Here is an 18,329-nt window from a genome sequence, read left to right as displayed (position 1 = left end):
GTGCGCTTTCCCTTCGTTCCTCCTGCTGCTATACTTCTCTTTAAAAATTACCTCATGATTCTTCCTCCTTCTCTGGCTCACTCCCTTTTTACATACCGAGTTTGGGAACTTTAGCAAAGATCCCCTAATTGAAAAGCCAAAAACCGATGAGAAGGTTTTAGGGGAACTGGAATTCCCAGTGTGATATGCTTGCAGTTCTTTAATCCTCTTTTTTTTTTTTTTTTTAAAAAGGTGCTTTTTGTGTTGTTTTTTGGCTAATAGATGCACAAGGGCAGTCTTTCACTTAGATTTCTTTTGTGACTTTTAAGTGGAAGCTTAAGATCTCGTAGGAGTTAATGGCATTTGGACAGGTAAGTGTCATACTAGCCACAGGCATTTAGATTTTTTTCAGGTTGTTTTTTAATCTTCACTGCTAGAGTAGCAGATATATCTGGAGCTGAATTCTTAGATATCTTTTATTTTATATCACCAGACTTCTCAAGCCTGGTACCGTGTAAAGTACTTTCTTTTTAAGTGCTGGCTAGCTCTTCCATGTTCTTGTTGCATTCTGCAAGGTCCATGGCATGGGTAGTGTTGGCTCTGTTCTTCTCTTGATGCGGATCAAAAATAGGGGAATGACGCTAGCAACTGTTTCTGTGCCATCATGGAGCTCTCCGTGATGGAGAGAGAGGATGGAGAGACAGGCACATGGACAGAGTTGGAAGTTATGGGGAAATGAGTAAGGGAAATGCAGAGGAAATGCGAAGTGCGGTGGAAATATTACTGCAAGTAAGCATTTTGAAATAGAAGCATGCACCTCGTGCCCTGTTGGAAAGGTGCATCCTGTTGTATTAGCAAGTTGTTACCCGTTTGAATATTGTGTTTTGGGCGGCATAGCTTTTACAGGCATGGAAAGTAAAGCTTTTACCTTCTGTTAGATATTTGCATCTTTTTCTGTATCTTTGTGGGTTTTCTTTTTTCAAAATTTTTAAATTTTTGTGAGAGGAGCAAGCTGCTTTACTTAGTACCTTTGTGCAGGCTGCTGTTTAGCTTGGAGGTAACACTGGCTTTTGAAGGCTGCAATTCATTTGAGTTGGGTGGGAATAGAACTCAAATGTCTTACTTTTGTCTAATGTGGGCACATCAGTTTTCTATAACCTTAGGCAAATATTTTGGTTTGGAGGGGTGTCACTGTAACTGCGAGGTTAGATTGATACTAACTCCGTTTAAAGTGTGTGGATGACAAGTGTCACAGAAACCTTAACTGAAACTTTATGATGTTAACTAGAACAAACAATATTGTTAAAATTATGTGAAATCCTCATATAAAGTACTGGTTTTTTTACAGTGACTTTTTCAAAGCGCTTCTGTCTGGAAGTGTAGTCAGAAGTTGTTAATAGTCTTAATTTGTATGTTCAACTCTTTCTTTAACACAAGGGCTAAGTAATTTTTCCTGTATGCTTGGTTATAGAAATGTATCAATATTTCTTGCTTGAAATCGCAAACAGTGTTGTAAATGGGCAGTAATTTTAACTGTTGCTTGTAATTATGTGACACTGAAGGTTTTTGTGTTAAGTTAAAGTTTAAATTTTAATTTTTGCCTCTTATTCTTTCCATTCTCAAATACAGGATATCTGATGAACCTTCTGGAGCTTCTTAGCAGAGACCATTCTCCTCTGTTCATTAAAACATGCACTATCCAGCTGTGAAACATTGTGACGTTTATTTTTACTAACAGGAAACATTTTCAAATATTGGTAAGTCCTCAGCATTTAAAGATATTTTTGTAATGTGGTAAGAGAAAGAGTAGCTGGAGATAATATTGTCATGAGGGCTTACAGTTCTTTATAAAATTTGACTTAACGTTGATAACAAAGCTCATTTAGAAATCTTACCCAACAAAAGTTGAAGCAATACCTCCAGCTATTCTTCTGCTCTGACCTTGTGGCAGGGGTGCCTCCATTAATCATGGTCACTTGGTTCTTGTCTTTTCTATTAGAAGAGGAAAACAGGTGCAGAGCTCAAGGCAAGAAGAGAAAATGCAAAGCGGTGCAAAATAGTCTAGGTCTTAGCTTTACCATTCTTACCAGACTACTCTAGCTCCTTTTGTGATGCTGGGACAGAGGTGTAAATGAGAGTCTTAACGGTAACGTCTTAACTCTAGGTGAAAATACATATTACTTTCACACTTTGCTAACAAAGTAATTTCCCATGTGTCTCTGTTGGTCTGGCTCCCTCACTCCCCCATTTTATTTTTTTAACTGTCTAAATAACAGGACTAAAAAGAGCTAGCCAAAACAATTGCTATGGAGAAGCAATCAGAATTACGGAAAGGCAAGACTTGGCAGTCTGAAATAGAAATTAAAAACAAAGTCAACGGTATTTGCTTCAGTTGGGTCATATTTGTTTTCAAGATTTTCACGGTTCTGCTTATTGCCATAAGAATGCTTGGATTTTCCTTATTACTTCATTTATTTGATATATTATTTCAGTGTTTATAATGACATTAGTTTGTATTGGAAAAGCTTTCTTCATTTGTATCTTCTGATGTTTTCTTTCACAATCTGTTACTGCAGAAGGTCAGTCTTGAAATCAACAGTATTGATTTATAGCTTATTTTCATTAAGAGAGCTAATCTGTAGATTGAAGATGTCTGAAATCCAGAGATCAGAAATATATGGCAGATACTTTGCTGTAATGACTAACAGTATGTGAACAGTATAAAGTTTTGAATAATGTGTAGTCTGAAGTTTTAGTTGAAGTTAAATGTTGCAAGTGTAGTGAATATGTTATTCTGAAGAAAATCAAGTCTTTTGCTTAAGAAAAAACAGGTGTACGAGATGATAGTTATAGCGCATGCCTCCTCGCAGACAAAAAAACCTCTGTGTAGATGAACTATTCCTGTTCTTTATACATTGTAATCATAAACGTTAATGTTTTATCTGAGAAATCTATCTGTGAATGTGCCTTACTATACCTCAGTATCTATATTTTACACAGAATTTTCAAAATCTTGGGATTGTTTAGTCTCTTGACCTCGAATGGCATTAGCCAGTAGAAACTGGCCATTAAACATCTCAAGAGGAAATTCTCTTGAATATTCCATTGGAAACTTGATTATTTTTTTTTGGGGGTTGTATCGGTAGCTTTTTAACCTTAGTATTTGATAGGTCAGATAAGGTGAATTAGTGCCCTTCGGGCCACAAATGTCTTTTTGTAAAGTCATTAAAGTGAGAATGTTTTGAAAAGCTACCAAACAGGAAACACTGTTGTTTGAAGGATCTGTTTGAAGTTTTCGTATCTAAAATTAGACTTTTTTTTCTCATACTTAAAGAAGTAACTCTTTCTTATATTACTGCAAAAATGTAACCAGGCTTTAAGTACCTACAGGATATCGATATGCTTTGAGTTAACGTTTTGTGGGGTTCATTAAGTCATAAATAGAGGTGTTATAACTCTGAGCTTGGAGGGAGAGCACTTCAAAATGTATCGCTGTTGTTCAGCAATCTTGTAGGTTAATGCCAATAATGTCTGGTTTTCTTTTTCTGTCATAGTTCCGTCTTTCTCCGACGAGTTCGTACCAGTGCTATCGGAAGGTCGCAGAACAGTGCACTACCTGTGCTGCCCTAGGGCTGTTGATGTCCTCAGCTGTTGTAGGAGAAACACTAGACCTGGAACCCAGTTTGTTACTGGTAAGAAGTAATTGCCTTGGATTTTATTTATTTATTTTTTAATATTGAAGTTTGCATGCTTTCTCTGACGAAACCAGTAAAAATTTCTTCACTGCTTATTAGTTTAAGAACACTATAGCAAAATGTGCATCTCTGGTCTTTTTTTATCGCCCCCCTCCTGCCATTTTTAACTTTACCATTTCTAAATTTCTAACTTTAGTTTTTAATTGCCCTCCTTCCAGAATGTGGAGGCTAACAGTTTTCCCTTAGCTTTCATTTTCAGACCTGCTTTTCTCTTGAAATTCTTCATGCACTGTCAGAACTAAGGAATGTTAATAAATGGATTTTTCTGTGATACCTTCAGAAATCCTCACTTTTGGTTGCGCTTTTGTAGTGTCCAGCTTCTGCGCTGTTGCTGGCCCCATAACTTCAGGTAGATGATTTGATAGGTCAAAGGCCAAAGCCAAATTGCTGGTTTAAAGATTTGGAGCAGAGAGTGAAATGTTTAATGATACCTCCCTGTTATTTTCTGTTCTGCTTATTGGAGTTAGATTTTGCTTCTGGTTTGTGTTTGGATTGAGGAAACAAGGCTTTAACGATATGATGAATGACTAGAAGCGTGTAGTGTTTTGCGTGTCCTTATTCTTTTTGCTGAAATCGGCCACCTTGTAATTCCTAACTGCATTTGGATCTATGTATTTTCATGGTAGAAGAAACTGTAAACTGATGACATGGTCTTAAATGTATTGTGTTTCCTGACTAAACTGAACCTGGACAGGCGGGGAGTTGAAGTCTCTTTGCCTGCCCTGAGAAGTAGGAGTTCGAGCCAGTGATTTCTTTGCTGGTGTGTAACAGCTGCTGAAGGTGTAATGCTTGCCCTGTTGCTGCTGTTTGCACTTTACTCATGGACTTTCTGGATTGTAGCTACTACAGAGATGCTAAATGGACATGTTGTTTTAATGCTGTCGATGATGGGGCAGCATTGGCTTGAAATTGGAGAAATTTTAGTGAATCATCATCAGGCTGATATTAATTAAATATTAGTAGGGGCTTGGGGTGGTTTTTTTTTTGCCCTACAATCATTGAGAATTGAGTGGGCCTTTCAAATTTGGTAGTAAAAATATAACTAGTATTTTTCTTTAAGTTCACTGAAAATCATTTGCCTCCTAAATTCTTGCCTCTTCTGTAATTCTATAGTATTTCCCAAACTGAATGACGAAACTTTTATTTTCTTCCTGTGACTCCTAACCCATAAGGATGAACATGCACCGTTGGGCTGTAATTAAACATTCTCATCCTCAATCATAAGGGAAAAGTGGTACAGTGTTGTTTTCATGAAACCGTGAGTTGTGAGTAACCTCTTTGGCCCAAGGGTCTGGTTTGGTCTGTTTACAAACATCTGCCTGTTTCTCTTTGAATTCAGAGTTGTGGTTGGAAGAACCAACTTAAACAATGAATGATTGGTTTTGTGAATCAGAATAGGGTAGAAGAGTTTCTTTTTTGGCAACTGTTCATTTTCATAAGCTGTTACTTGCATCTGCTTTGAACACAGCTGAACATATGAATATAATTTTGGGGTATTAAGAAATTAAAACTCTTCTAGAATTGTGTGCTCTTCTTGGTCAAACACACTTATGGGAAAACGGTGTACTTCTGGAGATTTGTATTAGTAAAGCTTATGAGCAGTGTCTTTGCAGGGAGTTACCATCCATTAATATCCCGAGTCTTCTGCTTTTTCTGTCATTTAGGAGAGTGGGTATAGGTACTGTCCTTTTCAGTTGCTAAGGTTACATTGTGGGTTTTTTGTTCTCCATTCTTTTCAGCACAGGGCACATGGATAGGAGAAATCCTATGCATTTCTGTTGTCTGTAATTGGGTAAAAGTGAAACTCATATACACACTGTGTCCTGTGCAAGGAGGCGTTTCAAGCCCAATCTCACCTTACAGAGCTCCTTTGCAGAGGAATTTTAAAAATGTTGGAATGTCTTGGGAGTGGAGACACGGACAGGACACAGGGGAAACACAGAAGTGGGGTGTGTTTGTTGGGGTTTTTTGTATAATAAACCATTGGAGTGAATTTGAGTTCTTCCTTAATCTGTTTTTACTTTTCTCTGAAGGGAGAGGGGGGAGGAAACAACACATTTTTGGTTAAATTCCAGTTGGCATGTTTTCTCTAGGGAGCATAGAGTGGCTGGTGGGGGAGTGCACTAGCGAATATTTTGGTACTCTGTAACTTGTGTCCTTAGTGTTAAGCGTAGAAACATGTTTGAAAAATTTTAACGGCCTAAATGTCAGGTAGTTGAAACTTTTAGTTCGCTTGCATTTGGAGAGAGCAAAAAGTAAATAAACAAACAAAAACCCCTACCAACAACAAAAAAACCGAAAACCTCCTCTAGTCCTTTTTTTTTTTTTTTTTTTTTTCCCCTTTCCTGTTTTCTTTCTGAGTGAAGGGAATTTATTTTTGTCCCCACTATTTCCCAGGGGATTGTGCTGTAGAGGCTTTCATGTGTGTGTTCCATTTCTTGTCTGTGGCTTTGTGTCAAAATTCAAATAATGCACTGAGTTTTAGATGCAACAAATTTGTACACCTTAATCTTACTGGTGTTAAGATTTTGGTCAGGAGACTTATTATGGGTACATATGCTGAGATGTTGGCTTTGTAAGTATTACTGGTTATTCTCTTTAAAACCTTTCCAAGAGTAGCTCAAGATTGTGTTTATTTAGATTCTTAGTATGTCATCAGGTGATATTTTCATGTTCAAGTAACTGTACTGATAGTGCGAAATGAACACTTTTCATAGATGCTATATTTGTAGAACTAGGTTCATTCTAGCTAGAGTTAAAGATAATATAAATTATTAATGGTTACTTTAAGACAAGGTTTTTGACAACATGAAAAATAAAAAACTGGCCTGTATCTTGACAGAAGTTTGCATGAAAGTGATTAAATCTGCTCATGTTTTGTTCATTTTGCTGCTACATGCAAGTGTTGTTTGTTTAGGAACAATTATTTTTTTCAGTTATTTTTGGAAAAGTAATAGACTTGAATTAGAGTACTGTCTGTGAATTTACTTATGAAGAAAGCCTGAGCTGCTACAATTTATGGTTCATTGGCTTCTTGGAAAGCTGTGCTGTGGCCATGTGCTGTCATCGCAGGCCCAGGCCTAAAGGATTGTAGTAGGTGCTCGACTTTGAAATCCTTCAGTGTACTAAAAAGACCTGAGGTAAAACAAAAAATATATCATTGATCTTTGAGGTCTGCTTCTAAAAAAATCTCCACCGTTTATTCCATCTTTACCATGCTTCCACTAGAAGTTTGAAGGGTACTGCTTTTCTGAAGAAATCTTTCCACAGCATCTTTGAAGTGGAGATAAATATTGTTACCAGGAAAAGGGAAAAAAACAACAAAAACCAACAACAAGCCACAAAACAGCGTGTAAAATTGGAACATGAGAGCACAGGGTTTTGAAGCTTCCTGAATTTTTAACTACTAGCAAATTGCCTTAAATTTAACTTGGATTAATTCCCTAGTGATCCTTGACATTAAACGGATGTTCTGGTTTGACATGGGTAGACGGAAAACTAATTAATTCCTCTGAATTTGAGGCATATTTAATTTTCTCCCCCAAAGACCTCTCATTTAAAAGATACAATGCTGTGACAAATGTTGAATGTGGAACAATGTGTATAAGGTAGCAGCCCTTTAGACAGAGGACAATCAAGACATCTACAATAATAATTACTGGTTTGGAAAATGTTAAATTTTATTGATTAGACTGGACACAGGAGCATCCACACCATTGCTTGCATACTTGAAATTGCAATAATGTGCCCACCTGTCAGTGGAAAGGATGCTGCTCTTCAGGCGTCTTCCCCTTTCATCTCTCTCTCTCTTTATACTTAAAGTACTTTGGAGCAAGACAAGTTGTCTTCCCTTTGCATAGAGGAATGTATAATGTCATTATTTTTACTTGTTTTCTCATATTACTCATATTTTAGAACATCAGGTATTTTTGCTTTCTTGTCCAAAAGGTACCTACCCACTCTCTGCTCTTGTCCCCAGTGTCCTTGGAAACGTGGGCAAGTAAGATAGGAGGACTGTACGATCTTGCTGTAATGAGACGCTTTTGTTCATCCGTGGCTTGTCTGGAGGGTGTCTTCTGTCAAGAGCTTGGTGGGTGGGAGGGAGGCCAGTAAGGAATCTTGCATAGATTTTTTTGTGTGTGTGTTTAGTAAAAATCCCTTGGTAGGAAATAAAGTCAGAGAACAGCTATTTCCTAAAGAGGCTAGCAAGTGCTTCATCTGTAAGAAGCAACCGGATTAGTCAATGCCTGAACCTCAAGCTGGTCCAGTCTAAACCAAAGGTAGCAAGGGAGAAATATTTTAATCTGGGTTTCTGCAACAGGCAGCTTAAACGAAGGACAAGGTGTATCTAAAATAAGCTATTATCAACACCCCAACCCACTGAACTAACCTGAATAAATATATGAAATAGTAAAGAAATAAAATCTCAAGGAATCAGTGTAATTTCCAGATAAAAAATATTCAAGAAGAAAAGCTGGTTTTGCATAAGTTCACAAAAGCAGGTGAAGACCTTGACAAATGCCCCTGATGCTAATCTGTGTTAAACTGAGGAAAGTTGCCCATGCGGGAGATTCCACCCCGCTCCTCCCCAATTCCAGGGAGTTGATGTCTTGGCATATGGATTTTGATACCCATGAAGGAACAGCAAAAGGAAATGCCGTATCTGAAACCTTCTGATCGCCTCGTAGTTGTATGCTGTGAGGTTTTCTTGTGTCTTCCTCTGAATTGTGTAGATATGGCAGCTGTTGAAGACCGGATTGGTGATGGACAACTCACTTTATCCTATGTGGCAATTCATATTTCCTGAAGGGACTAAGCTGACTCTTCAGCTCCTAAAAGTAGATGCAGTAGTGGTTTCTGGAATAAAGACAAGACTGGACTGTCATTCTGCTTTAAGAGGTGGCTCTTTCAAACATGAGGAGGTTGGGAAGTGGTGGCAGCGACCTTCAGAGTCTGGGTTAGAGCTCTGCTGTGCAGGCTGGTTCCATCACAACTTTTTCAGGCTGAATACCTGAAAAATGAAATCTTTTTTTTTCTTTATTTTTTTTTTTATTTTCCTCCCTTACTCCATAACTCTGATTCTTGGTTTGATTTTTATTTATTTATTTGAGATGGAGATGGCTTCTGTGTGAGAATTTGATTTGAGGTCTCTGGGCAGGTTTCAGTGGTAAATAGGTAGTGTCATCTAGATAGTGTAGAGCTACACTATTATTGACCTCTTCCACTTCAAATAAAAAAAAGAAATATTAACTTCTTTGTGCATTCTGTGCTTAATTCTGTAGAAAAGCTGTACAGATTTGAAGCAGATGAACGCCAGTTTGTGTTGCAGGAAGACGGCCCTTCCTCTCTTGAGGGAAGCAAATGCTTCTCAATGATCAGGGACCAGCTGGTCTTGCAAATTAGCATTTCTGACACTGCCGAAGAGACAGCTCCATTCCTGCGGAACTAGAGAAGCTTGTGCAGGCAATCTTGTGTAACTCGAACTTTTGAATCATCAGGTGGCTCTCTAGAAGAAAGGTCCTGGGTCGCATGTGTTCTGTGGGCTGAGAGGCGGTTTTCTAGCCAGTGGTGTTGACTGATCTGTAGCTATTTTGCTCCTGTAGATGGTAATAACGGCACAGATAAGGGAAGAGGGCAGAGGTCTTGTAGGTCTGTTTTCCACAGCACGGGAAACACACCTGCAGGTGTCAGGAAACTTTCTTAATCATGGCTGTCCTAGGACTGCCCGCTGCTGTGAGCCGATTTGAACAGATAGGACTGAATTTGTGTTTGAACTCAATGTACGTTAGGAAGTTGCTTCAGGCTCCCATCAGCCTCCTTACTGACAGTGCTTATACTTAACCATGTATGCTTCAAGACCATAAGACCACAGAATTTCATTGATTTTTGGTTTTATCGGCAACCACCAGTAGCCTAAATCCAGGCTTCAGATGTGTGCACCTGCCCATAGTTACCTTCGGAATTTGGTGTTTTCAGCAGATACCAATTTTACAGTTGTATGTTGACATGTGGACTTGCACATCAATTTTACAGTGGAACTTCTTATATTGGAACGAATTTAAGTTTTTGAGAGGAAGAAGTAGATATCCTTTACTTTGTGTGGCAGCTCAGCACTCTTAATTAATTGGACCATTAAACCACTGTTACATGGTGTATAAATCTTGATAGTAAGTTCCAAATAAGTGGTATAAGCTAGATAAAATGTCAGGAATTAATGCCAAGGAATTTGTAAAGCTGTGGCAGCAACGACGAGTATGGAGTTGCAAAGGTAGTACGTGCCAAGGTACGGTGTCGCGGAGAGTCCTTCATCCGTCTGTTCTGGTGCTGCCAGCATCCATCCTTAACATCTTGAGTGTTGTGAACTTGAAGTCTTCTTGCTTGAGAGACAGAATGTGTTGATACGCTTGATACCAGTGAAGTGTTACCTTGGGAGATGAAGGGCAGGGAGTTTCTGATGACGCTGAATGGCCCACAGATTAAGCTGCATGGTAGGAGTGACTTACTGAATGCTGTGAGAATGTATGTGTGCCCTCGTCCAGGTTTGACGTATGTATTCTCTCATATTTGTACTTTGAAGGTGGGATAAAATTCAATCTGAAGATATTAGCGGCACTGATTACTGTCACCATATCCACATTTAAGACCTTTTTTTTCCTCTTTTGGGATGTAAGGGGAGGATAATTTGCAGCATAACTTACAAGATCTGGGTCTCTGCCATGCTGCTGACACTAACTAGCCTTTTTTTGGATAATACTGTCCAATTTTATGAAAGATGATCAAAAGTCCTGTGAATGCTTCTCAGCTTGATGGATGCTTTCTTAATTTGGTCATAAGCGTCCTTTCTAAGCATGAGTGTTTAGGTGATTGTTGGAATTTCTCTACCCAATGTCATAGGGTGGTTGTGGGGTAAACTTGGAGATGTAAAGCCAAGGAAAGAACATGCTTTATTGCAAACTTAAAAATCTTGTGCTTATAAGTAGTTAAGCTTCAAATAACATCAGTTCCCTAGTTATGATCTATTGCGGGTTTAGTTTGAGTGGGAACTTAAAATTTGTGAACTGTGATCTTGGATTTGCCTATTGCTCTTCTGACTTGAAAACAGCATTTATAGCCCCCCTCAATGGCAATATAGCAAGGGAAACAGCTAGTTTCAGTTGGCTTTTGCTGTTTGAGGATTTCAGCTATTCAGTGTGCTATACATAATGCTTGTTCCCTTGAGGAAATTGTATTACAGAGTGCTCTTCAATAGTTTGTCTCCATCAGCATGGTTTCAAGTGTAGTACCTCTTCCAAAACCAAACTTTACTGAACTCAAGCAATAAAAATTGACAGCTGGTTTACCCAAGTAACTTAAGACAGGTTTTCTTATAAGTCTGTAGTAATTTAAAGAAGTGTTTCTCTGGGATGTTATGAGCCACTGGAGGATTGAGCTTCAAATCTAGTCTCTTTTAACGTAAATTATTTGAAGTCTGGTAAAAGTAAGCTGCATCATGTAATGAATGTGCGGTAGTTGTATTTTGTGGTGGTCTTTCAAGATGAACCTGTTACTTAATGTGGTACAACTTGGGGTTTGTCTCAGTCTTGGGAAAACACGTCCGTAAGCTTGTATTGGATTTTGTGATACTGTCATTTCCTTCCCCATACAGGACTTGTGGAAGAGGAAACACAAAGATTTCCAAATGAATAACCGAAAGGAAGATATGGAGATTGCTTCCCACTACCGTCATCTGCTGCGTGAGCTTAACGAGCAGAGACAACACGGCATCCTCTGTGATGTTTGCATTATAGTGGAGGGGAAGATATTTAAGGCTCACAAAAACGTTCTGCTTGGGAGCAGTCGCTACTTCAAAACGCTGTACTGCCAGGTACAGAAAACCTCCGACCAGGCCACAGTCACCCATTTAGACATTGTAACTGCACAAGGCTTTAAAGCAATCATTGACTTCATGTATTCTGCACACCTAGCACTGACCAGCAGAAACGTCATTGAGGTGATGTCAGCTGCTAGCTATCTGCAAATGACGGATATCGTACAAGCCTGTCACAATTTCATAAAAGCAGCTCTCGACATAAGCATAAAGTCTGATGCCTCAGATGACCTCGTCGATTATGAACTTGGAGCCCCTTCCAGCAGTAGTACGGATGCTTTGATTTCAGCCGTCGTGGCTGGCAGGAGTATATCGCCCTGGTTAGCTCGGCGCACAAGTCCAGCAAACTCTTCTGGAGATTCGGCTATTGCCAGCTGCCATGAAGGAGGGAGTAGTTATGGAAAAGAGGATCAAGAGCCAAAAACAGACAGCCACGAAGACATTTCATCCCAGTCTCTTTGGTCTAGTGACATGGGCTATGGGTCTTTACGTATCAAAGAGGAACAGGTTTCACCGTCACATTACGGAGGGAGTGAACTACATTCTGCCAAGGATAGTGCAATACAGAACGTGTTCTCAGAGCAAGGAGTAGGGGATGGCTGGCAGCCCACTGGGCGCAGGAAGAACAGAAAAAATAAGGAAACTGTGCGGCATATTACGCAGCAAGTGGAGGATGACAGCCGGGCAAGTTCTCCAATGCCATCTTTTTTACCTGCCTCAGGATGGCCATACAGCAGTCGAGACCCAAGTAAGTAATTCTTCCGATTTTCATGGCTGAAATTTAAGAAACGTTCAGTTAATTAGATATGTTTACGGTATGATCTTACCAGTCTGAAATATATTGGCTTGCCAGAAACTGAAAATATGGAAACCTGTGTTGCTGGCAATTCATAAGAACCAAGCACTGTAAGGTTCAGTCCAGAACCTCAGTGTCACAGCATTGCAGACTGGTTCTCCTGTGAAAGAAGTTGATAGTTTTATTTTGGGCTTGAACGTAGAATGGCCTAAATCACCCTTAGAACACCATTATGATTGTTGGAATTAATGAGAGAAAAGGTTGGAATTTATTTTAGCAGGTGTGCAAACTGATGTCAAGGTTGAAGAATTTTCCTTGCACAGCATATTGATGATGTAATTACACCACACACAGGTGTAATTTAGTCTTAACGGTACTATCTTTAGTACTTCCAAATATTCAGGTGTCACTTCCTCACGTGTAAGAAAACCACCGTAGCTTATTGCTGGTAATGGCAAGATAGATGTTCAGTAACTCTTAAGAATAATGTGTTTTTTGAGGTACTACTAAGGCTTAAAATGTGTTTTGATGTGTGACTACTTGTAGTCTGAGATGAGTGGTTGCTTTCGAAGTGTATAGCCAGGGAGAAAAATATTTTCTTGACTTCTTTTGAATCTTCAGTAGTTATTTTTCTGTCTCAAGATAACTATGCTATTTGATTCATTAATCACTGGCAATTAATAGATCCCGGAGTGCTACTGATACAGGAGTTTGGGTGTTTTTTTCCTAAGGACTTTAAGGGAGTGTGGTATTAAACTCCCTCAAGCTGACTTGAAGAAGTTAGTCTGTGCTGTGAGTTAGCTGGTGTTTCATTGCATACCAGAATCCAAGTCAGCCAGGAGAAGGGTGTGTGAGATTATATACCCTTATGTTGCCAAATTCAGATGAAAAAGCAATATAAATAGTACTGAAAGTCTGAAGAGACTTTATGGCCTGAAAAAGGGTATTTAAGTTGCTTACATACTGAAGTTTAAATGTGGTTTTCATTGAATGGGTAACTCTTCCCAAATGTCTTTAGATTTATTATGTTTTACAGTTATCTGCTGCAGCAAGCTTGCCTGTAATTATTCTAATTAGCTGATGATAAAATCTAAACGATGTCAGTAGAAAAATGCAGGTAACTTAAGATAACAGTGAGTTATGACGAATTCTGTTTTTATAATGCATGTATTTTAGGACTGTTTTGAATGAAGATTGAGCATGGATTGCCTGGTATGCTATTCGCACACAAATATTTTTCACTTTCATGGCATCCCATAAAAACAACTCGGTCACTTCTACAGTCTGTGAGGTGTGTGGGGTTTGGCCAGGTGTGTGAAGTAAACCACACGTGTTGGAGGGATGGCAGAAACAGAACTGCAACTCTGATATCTTAGCAAACTGGTTAGAGATTGAATGTCTTTAAATTACTGAAAACAGTGCAAAATATAAGAGGTTGTATTACTGGTACTGGAAGCCAAATGAGGTTTAGATTATTTAGTTCCTAATTGTTAAGTAATTAAATACAAGTGGCCTTTTTCTTTACAACCGTTTGCAGATGAGAGGAAGATGGCTTCGGGTGTTGACTCAGCACAGTGCTGAGACAGTGCATCAGCAGACACAATCAAATTATTTGTTCCAAATCTTGTCTTAAATGTGTTTTCCAGTAAAAGAGGTGTTTCTAATGATGGGAAAGGGGAAGCTGAATGGCGGTTCTGGGGAGAGTAGTTTCAATATTCCTCCAGTGCTGGTAAAGCAAAAGGAAAAACTGAAGAGGAACACTTCTCAGTGTCCAAACCAAGAGGATTGCCAGGAACAAAGAGACACAGGGGCTACATGTGTTGGCAGTGGCCAGCCAGTCTGGCTCCTGCTCTGAGCAATGTGTGCAAGGTAAAAGTGTCCATGCTGAGGAAGGGGGATATTTGGAGACTGAGCTGCTCATGGTTTCCCCATATTGGCCATCTGGAGAGGTGAGCAGAGATAAAACTCGCCTTTCTGCCCTGCTGAAAAGGGACTTTTCTCTGTACTGTGGGGCCTGAAATTGTGGGATGGGTGTGTATGGACTTAATGGTAGGGAGTGTCTCTGTATGCTTCTCCTAAGCAGGAGGAGCCCTGCGTGCGTTTTAGGTCAAATTTTCTTGCTTTTGGGGGATTTTTTTGGTATGATTTCAAAGGATTTGAGATCTGTGCATGTTCGGTTTCAATTAACACTTGGACATCTTGTCAGCAGCAAGCCTCTCGTGTGCTTGCTTGTGTAGGCGTGTGGTTTGGGTGAAATCAGAGTTGGTCACTCAGGCGAGGTTACTTCTCTTTCAGCGTGAAGTGAAAGCATCCCTGCTCCCCCAGACCATCGCTGCCTTGGTCCCGACAAGCGGTAGGGTCTTTTAGTCTCCCATTAATATTTCCTATCTCCAGCAGGTGGAAGCAACCCTCTTGTGAGCTGCTCCATCTCCCAAGTTACCAAGCTACAGGGTTCTGCCTAGGTTGGTTATTGGTACCCCAGATTCTTCCCTCTCCTGCTAGAATTCAGTAGTCTAGAGGTGTTGCAAACTTAGCTCCTGTGCATGAAGAAAATCGATTCTCTTGTGTGAAACAGATAACGGCAAGTGTCTGCGATGTGTAATGAGTATTTGGGATGTGTTTCAATTTCAGCTTGAAGTTATCTTTGATTTAGTAGTGTCAGGCTTCATTCTTTAAAACAGACTTCATAGTCTAGGGCTCTTTTTTTACCTCATTTATTTAGAAGTGTCCCTATCCCTATTGTTCTTAACTAAGATGAAAAGGTGCTCATTTGCTGAGGAAATGGGTGTTGAATGTTCTTTCATAAGTAGCTAAGAGGAAAAAAGTTACCTAGAACTCTTTGTTCTTTAAGGCTCCTTCACTTTCCCAATCTATTCAGTTATTTTAAGATGCTGCTTGTTAAGTCTGAAAGCCCTCATTGTGGGATAATTTGGGCAGCATTTGCAAATGCCTCTCTACTGAAGGACTAACACGGACCTTGTGGCAATGCGAAAGCTGATTTAAGAGAGTCCATCTTAAAAGTTCAGTGTTGGTGTCTTCCTCCTGAAATTGTGCAAGACAATCATTTGGTCTTGGTTGCAAGCAGCATTGCATTTCAGCAACATGCAAGCAACATTTTGGAAGGTGGATCTTGCAAGTAACTATTGCATCACCCTTTTAATTCAGTGACTGTTTTGGGCAATATACTTGACAGATTAAAAATACCCTCCTACTCCTGTATTTTACAGGATTACTTAATTTCTGTTATGTTACAAAGAAGCATATTGCTGTCACTGAAACTTTGCTTTTGAAACAACCAACAGCTCATTTACACTTGGTAGTGGTGCTTCTTTCAATCGGAAACTTGTTCTTATCAATACAGGCAGGGTGTACTAAAGTGTCCCAGATACCTAAGTAGACTGTACTTAAATACGAATCAATGGGGCCTCAAAAAGATACATGGGGGTTTTGGTTTTGTTTTTAATTGGAAGGATAAGAAAATTCTTTCCGAATCAGTTGATTCTTTTCCAGATGCTGGTGGGGTGCTGCTGAGAGTCTTTGAATTTGATCATGCTACGGATTAAAATAAAAAGGAGTGTCTGGAGTAATCTTATTAATGGTAATCTAACATCATGGAAATAGCAACTGAAGCAAGAGGTTCTTGATGTCTGCCATAAAAAGTATATCTTCTTCATCCAAGAAAGAATGATCAAACAGGAGTTGCAAAAGAATGCAAACTAAGTTGAGATGCTAGATAGAGAATGTGATTAAGCTTTCAGTTTCTACAGGTTGATGTCAGTCAAGCACAAAGCTTGATGAGGACCATCTTTTCATGCTAGTTTCAATTTATTAATCTGGAGTCTCTGTTTAGCATAAAACACATTAGTTTTTTTCTTTCTCATCCTGTTTGGGTTGTTCAGGATGTCAGTCTGTCATTCCTTGTATGAAACATTCATATGTATGTTTTCCTCACCAAGCCACATTAACTTGGAACAGCAATTCTCCAAAGTAAACTAAAGGATGGGCTTTTATAGATAATAACTTTCTTCTTAACGGAGCCAAGAAGAATTTCCTCCACAGAGTTGCCAAAATAACAGGTCTGTCTTTTATTTTAACCTTTTTTTTCTTGAATTTTGTAGGTTTTCTAAAGAAGCATATTGCTATTTGTTAGTCTTAATATCAAAGATGCTTATGCAATTCAGAATTATTCTTGTGCCTTGAGCATCTTCATTTTCCTTAGGTTGCTGTTTCTTTAACATTGCTGGATAAAGTTTTCCAGGATTACACGTCCTGAGTGCGTGGACTACAGGATTGGGTGGTGTTTAAAAGGCTCTCGCCAAAGAGGGCAGTTATCTTCATCAGAAGAGCTGTTAAGCTAGCAAAATGTTGCTGGTTTTGCCTCTTCATATAATGGAAAACTCTGTCACTTGGAGGGTGTCTTTTGAAGAATTTATTGATGGTTTTATTAATGTGTTAGTTCAAGCATAGTAGTTATGATTCAGGAATTTATTTCTAAGGAAATACTCCCACACATCTTCTGAGTGTTTGCACCCTAAAGCTGCAAGTGAATTTTTGTGTGCCAATTGACTGTGAAATGGAGCTAATTATTTTTAAAACAGAACAATCATTTTTAAAGATGCTACAGTTCGGGAACTTTTTGCTTTACTTTGGTTACATGTAGTGAAATTGTTGTATTTTGTAAGAAGAGCTTCAGGACTTAAGTAAGCCCAGAGTAGTGACCTTCATGGGAGGGATGGACAGGACTTCACTACATCCTTCTGACTTTGCAGAGTTCCGAGTTCCTTTAGTATTTTCCCATCAAAATCTTTAATTATGCAGAGATTTCCTTCCTCATGGTGAGGAGACGTTCAAATTCTTCATTTTCCAATGACACAGTCCGATTTCAGTGCCTACTGCAGGAGTTGTGCTACTGGCTCTCCGTGAAGACTGGAGACAGCTGGTGTCGTAAGTCTTTTCCTGTCCCTTTTTCTGTCTTCGTTTCTAGAGAGCAAATTATGATTACAGGAGTTGTTGGCGAGCGCAAGCGCTTAACAGTTGGATCATATTGAGCTTACGTTTCAGAAGGCTTCAGAGGGAGGTAGCTCAGTCTAGATGAACTCTCCGCTAATTTGGTGAGGTCTCTGGACCTGCCTGAGTGCAGGTAGGTGGATATGTAGATTGTCTTATTATAGGATGATATTATTGTTGCAAAAAAGTCTCTTTCTCAGCAAGCTGCCAGGCTTCCTGTAATTCTATCACCTTTTCAGTGCAAATCTTTAAATCTTTCCTTGATTTTTTTAAATTATTATAATTTTTTTAAAAACAGTGAACATTCCATCATTTCTGTTGTGATACTTGGCAAGCATGTTAGTCCAAGTAGTGGAATAGAAGTCTTGCATAATGAAAAGAGGAAAAAAATGAGCATGGTGTTTGTATTCAGGATTCAGGTGTTTAAGGAAATCTTTAAGACTTTTGTTCTGCAAAACCTGTATAAATCTTCTGGCTTTACATGGTGCTTTATAAATAATCAATTTACCTGTCTTGGCGAGCTGGTATTTAAAAGAGAAGAAAAAGATGATCTGCAGGCTAGACACTGAAGGTGTCACTGATTAGACACTGATTAACACTGAAGGTTAATATTAATGAAGAAATAAAGAAAACGCAGTGTGAACGACCTCAGAAAGAATGGGGCTTTGCAGTCGGCGACGACAGCTATTTGGTGTGATGGATTATGCCAACACGGAATAGAGAGAGAGGAAGGGAAGGAGAGGTAGGATGGTATAGGAGAGAAGAAAATAAGGAGCAGGAAGAGGGATAATAGAAGAAGAGAACTGAGAACAAGTTCCAAGAACAAAGAGCCTGAATTTGGTGTAGTAAAGGTGGTATCCGAGACAGACTGAAGAGATGAGGGAGCAAGGTTAAGCCAGAATGTGTCCGTACAAGGAATGCATGT

General features: G+C 39.2%; 1 protein-coding gene across 1 annotated transcript in view; it reads left to right on the top strand.

Annotated features, from left to right (window-relative positions):
- The first annotated feature begins 3,617 nt into the window (after positions 1–3,617).
- The window catches only part of ZBTB46 (zinc finger and BTB domain containing 46), a 46,232-nt gene continuing 31,520 nt past the window's right edge, over positions 3,618–18,329 (top strand). Inside the window, exons 1-2 of the mRNA XM_009705568.1 lie at positions 3,618–3,671; positions 11,380–12,349. Coding sequence (XP_009703870.1) covers positions 3,618–3,671; positions 11,380–12,349 — 1,024 coding nt within the window. The remainder of the gene's footprint in view (positions 3,672–11,379; positions 12,350–18,329) is intronic.

The sequence above is a fragment of the Cariama cristata genome, unplaced genomic scaffold, assembly GCF_000690535.1.
Source record: "Cariama cristata isolate BGI_N322 unplaced genomic scaffold, ASM69053v1 scaffold5708, whole genome shotgun sequence".
In the NCBI taxonomy this organism is placed as follows: domain Eukaryota; kingdom Metazoa; phylum Chordata; class Aves; order Cariamiformes; family Cariamidae; genus Cariama; species Cariama cristata.
This window is presented reverse-complemented; position numbering and strand designations above follow the sequence as displayed.